Consider the following 6000-nt stretch of genomic DNA (forward strand, 5'->3'; position numbering starts at 1 on the left):
CATTTAGCCACGATATTACGTTATTTGTCGAATATTTCCAAATGTTAAAACAACAATTAGACAGAAATTATGATGATAGGATTGGAAACACAAAATTGTGTAAATTCGTCAGAGGAAATTGTATCTTGAAATTATAATTTTCTTTCATAGAACATTAAATTCTTTATCAATATATAGAACAGTTATATCAATATGGCAAATCTTCCATTAAGTGGTGCACTACCAAAATTTGGCATTCACAAACTTCTCGAATATTCCAGAACGCCAAAGCTGGGAGTCGGAATGGTGCCGGCTAGCTTACTGGGAGCTGCAGCAGCGCGTGGGCCGGCAGTTCAGCGTGCGCGTGCGCGCGGTGGATGTGTTCGGTGGAGGCGGCGGCGCGTGCGGCTCGGGCCGCTACGGGCTGTGCTTGGACGCGCTCGATACGTGCGAACCGCAGGTTGAACAGGTGGGCATTTTGTTCTGACGCATTCGGTTGTTCGGCAACCTGCTGGCGGGTTGCCTGATGGTTAGCGACCACCACCGCCCATGAAAACTTCGAACTAACTAAATATGTGATACGGGGGAGGAATAGGAACCAGCCTGCTCCGCCACTTACTGTGACATTATTTTGTTTAGCGCTAACATGTTACTAGATCCAGATGGTTAAAAAATGTCTAATTCGTATTTAAAAATTTCAATTATAATATGAGAACTGGCATTAGACTGCGTGAACGCGTCTATGTCTGCCTTGCCTAACCAACTAAGCATTTTATCACAATGTTTAAGCGTGTATACATTTTGTATTTGTATTGTTTGCTAACATATTTAGGCGACATAATTCGCGCCGACATTCTTATTATTCGTGTACGTGCAGTGTGTCATGTACAATCGCTCTATGTAAATATATCGGAGTATTCGAACATCATTGATATGTAATACATATAAGAATATTTTTTTAAGTCGGTTAATAATGTTACTTCTTTGTAAGATTCTTAAAGACGTAACTATTCACTATAGAATTTGTTTTAAGAAGATTTTTAAATATTCATTTATCATGACTAATAACCATGTGATGAATTGAGAATTTAAAATATATGTAGAACTCGTGATGTATGTTACTCACCAATTTAATCCGGAGTGCGCCAATGTCTTTTGTTCTTTGTAGTAATATTGAAAGAATGTTACATATTCTGTAATTTTTAAGCGATTATATTTACCTCTCTAATCGCTTAAAAAAAATATTTAGATTCTTACAAGAATCAAGTGTCTTATTTAAAGTTTTTTTACATATCCACGAGTAATTAGGTCCATCATTTCCACTGTATGTATTTAGAACAATACAATATTATTATTACGAAAGTACTTAGTTTGATAGACTAGCATTAGAGGCAATGACTACGTGAATGTAATGACGTTTATCGTAACACGATGTGGATTGAACGATGACCCTAGATTATAAATATCGTTTTATTTTCGATCATTGGTGGGCCGATTCGTTTGCCCTTTATGACGTCAGCGATTGAATAAACAAAAACTGCACGTGTAAGCAGTTCGTTCAATTAGTTATTTCAATAATAGTGTGTGTGAAGTCCCGTGTCCCCTAGTGGGGTATGGGGCAGATGATGTACATCCGTTTCACTGATCGATTTTCTTTAGGGACAAGTAGGTGATCAGCCTTCTGTGTCCTGCCAGACCGAGACATTTTTTTTTTTGTGCGTCCCCACCGGGAATTGAACCCAGGACCCCTCGGTTCTACGCTCACGCGTTAACCACTGTACCAAGGAGGCGGTCAAAGTTATTTCAATAATTGTAATTATTTTAATAACGTTCGAATATTAAGTCACTTTTGTATATTTTACAGGAATTTGACGTTAAATTTAGCTTTTGACATTTTCTCTAAAATGACTTTAGATTATAATTTTCGTATGTTGTTCATATAGAAAGCACGAGTATGGAAATAAATCTAAAATAATGAATAGGACAGCGAATATGCGATTGTATATGTAATTGATTTGGCGCGGAGCGTGATAACCTCTACACCAGAGATAGACGCATGCGCTTGTAATTCGCTAATGTATAGCTGTGAAGTGGAACTGGTGTTTTATGTATATGCATTTATAATACAAATAATAAGATTGATGTAGGAATTTCAACGAGGTCCAGGCAATTTCTAAACGTCTAAAGAAGACATGATCTCGGTTAATTTTATAATTTTATACAGAGAAGTAATTTTTATGCATCTTTATTAATTTAAAAACATAACGTATTATATATAGTTTATAACTAGAATTAGAGCCTAAATTTTATAACATACTAAACGTAATTTCCGATCGTTACAGGTGCGGAAAACTCGAGCGAAAATAGGTTTGGGCGTCACACTGTCCCTGGAATCCGACGGCGTGTGGCTGTACAACCGCAGCCAGGAGCCCGTGTTCGTCAGCTCGCCGGCCCTGGACGCCGCGGCCGCTAAGGCGCTGCTCGTGTGGCGGGTCGCGCCCGGCCACTGCCTCTGCGTCTTCGACCCCGCCTCCCCGCCCCCCGCCATCTCCCTGCCCCACGTGGGCCCCGTGGACCCCAGGTCCGTGAGGATCTCGTTCGCCAAGGGCTGGGGGCCCAAGTACTCGCGCCGCGACGTCACCGCCTGCCCCTGCTGGCTGGAAGTACTCCTCGCGCCCCCGAGCTGACGCAAAGACTAAAGTGAAGTGATAATGGAAAATAGTGACTGAATAGTGACATTGCCTGTTTTTCGTGACTGCATTTTTTACCCAGTGGGTATGGTTGTTTATCTGGCAATATTTATTTTTTACTGTACATAATGGTGTAATTGATTAGCTGTTCATTTTTATTTCGTTGTAACTGTTTGTATAGTTATATCCAACTCTGTCAAGTTGTATTTGACAATTTGAATGTGGAGTCAAGCTTCAAATCAAATCTTGTGGCAATATACACCATCATTTTATATTAGCCAATTATCCTTGCAATAGTTAAAATTCTATTTTAGCCAGATATTATAAAACAATTTATGTTGTACTAATTTGTATAGAACTCTGCTTTAAATGCGAGACTGTATATAGAAATGTTATATGTACATTATATATATATTTGTAATTATTTATAATTGTATGCCTTATCTTAGTGAATAATTATTATTATTTAAGATTTAGTTACATTCTGCAGTTGTACCATGAATTTAAATCGGTGTAATATCAAATATTAAACTAAATACAATCGAAAGGATGTTTTAAAACAATTTCTTTTTCCTAAAAAAAGGAGTGGTTATCGCCTTTTTTAGCATCTGATATTTGACAACAGAGTTGACAGTCGCATAGACTGTTGGGCGGCAAAAAAAAAAACAAAACAATTTCTTTCATTAGAGACACTGATAGCTATAGTCCAGGTATATTGGGTATCTATCGACTTACTTCAGTGGTACAGCTGCAGTGACGTTTCATTTTTGTACAAACATATATATAAAGAAATTTTGTAACGAGACGTGGATAAGGGCTGTGTGAAACGCATTTTTAAAAAGTTAAATATCTCAATTTGTGGGAACAACTCAATCCCTAGATTACTAGTTTTTTTAAAAGATCTGTCATCGTACATACAAAAATAGTGCAATCGAGTTTTAAATAGATTATAATTATAACCGTTAAACTTTGTGCCTTGCGTTGTATTCAAATAATTATAATCCGAAATCTATATAGGGTAATACAGTCAATTTCACTGGCCTATAAGTATACATTAATTATATTATACAAATTAATTGTTTAAACTCGAATTTAAAGAGTGTGCGTAGACAGAGCAAGCAATTTGACAATAAGATATATTCTAGTCTTTAACAGGCTTGCTTTGTCTATTATGGTTAGTTATGGCCAGTCTATGGATAAGTATTTTTTTTATTGGAATTATGTCTTTGGTAAACTAAACGTCATATTGATCTAAAAACTTATTTATTGAAAATGGAAACATTTAAATATCATGTAAAGTGTTGAGATTTTTGCATCACATTTTTTTTGTACATAGCTCCTTTATTTTAAAAGCTATGATTATGAATTTACAGACAATACACTTCATTCTTAATTTGAAAAATTTGGAAATGAATCAAATTAATGAAATAATTATTTATATTGATTTTGATATGTTGCGAAACAGCTAAGAGCAACGATTATTCACGATATAAGTGCCATTTTGAAACGCTTTTGAATGATGGGGGCTGATTTGTTTTTTATAATAATTATAAATATTGAAATGTGTAAAATATTGTTTCATAATTGATATTTATGTATATAAACACCAGTTTAGTCATTACCTTAGACTGATCAAGCGCCTTAATATAAACGTATTTTCTAACAATGTATAAAAGTTAAATAGAAATTTAAAAAGTAACTTGATATTTCAAAATTTGACATTGACAGATAACCTATACAGATTATAAAAGTGCGACTGGCTGTAATGTGCATAATGATCGAACTTATAACAGGTCCATAATATATTAATTGTTCTATATTGCATTGTACTTATTGTATTATGTATACATTGTTGAAAATATGTAAAAGCTATATAAAATTGTAGATAGCGACCGTTCTCTATGATTCGCTGATTATTGTTAAGCGTGAGTCTGACTGAGATGGATGAGATTAGGATATGATAAATTATAAATAAAGAGAAGAATATTTTTAATTTTTGTACTTTTATTTCGTCATCTATATACAAAATTCGGACATTACAAATAGTATCACAGTAGTTATTCCAGTTTCTTCAGTGTCGTATTTGGTATGAAGAAACATGCAACCGCACAAGCTGAAATGAAAGAAAATTCTTTATCAATAATAATCTTTTTCGTCACATTCTTTATATGGGTACAATTTTTGAGTTTGAATTTGAAAAGCAGTTAAGAAAAACTTACACTAACTACTAATTATAAATAAAATGTATTTTTGACCATTTGAGAGGCCGATTTAGCCGAGGAGAGATTTGATTTTTCAATAATTATCTAGATTATGCTATAAGAATATACCTTTTTACCGAATTAAAATGAATTGAATAAAGTTAATACGGGTTAATGGGTCAATTTCAATAAATACAGTTTACATACAATTTCTCCTGCTCTGAAAATGATTAATTTTTCTTTTTTTTATTAGTGCTCTGGTCATAATATTCACATAAAAAAATCATATAACCATTTTAAAGTGCCATCTAACGGTGTAATTGTAAACTTATAATAGGATTACATTTGTATTAATGTTCTTTATGGTTAAGAATAGTTCCAATAGATGGCGCTGTATTCAATTTACGTGCCTGTTAAAACTGCAGCTATAGTGAAGAACGGTGGCAAGCAGCCGTAGTCTATGAGCGCGGGAAACGTGATTGTACCAGTTATGGTGCCCAATCTTCCAAACATGAGGAATGTAGCCATCGCCATTACTCTGTAATATATTTATTTGTCGATTGTTAGGAAAATATATGTCCAATGCAATGAGCCGATAAGTATGTCAACCTGCGACTCGATGATAGGGATTATAATAATGAGACTACATGAACATGTGTCTTCAATCTTAAATCTATATTACAAGCATATTTATAATCCGGCCTTTATTCTAGATTAGATTTATGAATGTTTATAACACAGATACATTTGTAATTTATACCGATACCTTAATAAATATAATAATAGTATGCACTAAAAAAAATACACACGTTTCATCAAACACAGAAGTGAAGCTTATGTAAACGATACTTTAAAAAAGCTAAAAACACACTTCTATATAAATCAACCTAAAACAATTTTATCATATCATCGATAAATCTTCTAAGTTTAAATATAATCTGGCAGTTTAAAGTGTCAAAATGGTCACAGTGTTAATAGGCCGTCAAAATCGCGCCCAAAAGAGTCCTTGACAAACAAAGCATACAAACATACAAGTGAAGCCAATAAAAATCATTTCAGTAAAAAATACCTCAGTGAGGTGGGGAACAGGTCGACGGTGACGCTGGAGAGCGAGGCGCCGCCAAGAGAGG

General features: G+C 34.5%; 2 protein-coding genes across 2 annotated transcripts in view; one reads left to right on the forward strand and one right to left on the reverse strand.

The window, feature by feature from the left end:
* The window catches only part of LOC119837657 (mothers against decapentaplegic homolog 6), a 28930-nt gene extending 24268 nt beyond the window's left edge, over window positions 1-4662 (forward strand). Inside the window, exons 4-5 of the mRNA XM_038363379.1 lie at window positions 261-448; window positions 2322-4662. Coding sequence (XP_038219307.1) covers window positions 261-448; window positions 2322-2666 — 533 coding nt within the window. The 3' untranslated portion in view covers window positions 2667-4662. The remainder of the gene's footprint in view (window positions 1-260; window positions 449-2321) is intronic.
* A 64-nt stretch (window positions 4663-4726) lies between these two features.
* The window catches only part of LOC119838401 (synaptic vesicle glycoprotein 2A-like), an 8846-nt gene continuing 7572 nt past the window's right edge, over window positions 4727-6000 (reverse strand). Inside the window, exons 8-9 of the mRNA XM_038364339.1 lie at window positions 5281-5408; window positions 4727-4782 (exon numbers count right to left, since the gene is read on the reverse strand). Of these exons, the coding sequence (XP_038220267.1) occupies window positions 4727-4782; window positions 5281-5408 (184 nt within the window). The remainder of the gene's footprint in view (window positions 4783-5280; window positions 5409-6000) is intronic.

Source organism: Zerene cesonia, chromosome 3 (genome assembly GCF_012273895.1).
Source record: "Zerene cesonia ecotype Mississippi chromosome 3, Zerene_cesonia_1.1, whole genome shotgun sequence".
NCBI classification, from domain to species: Eukaryota; Metazoa; Arthropoda; class Insecta; order Lepidoptera; family Pieridae; genus Zerene; species Zerene cesonia.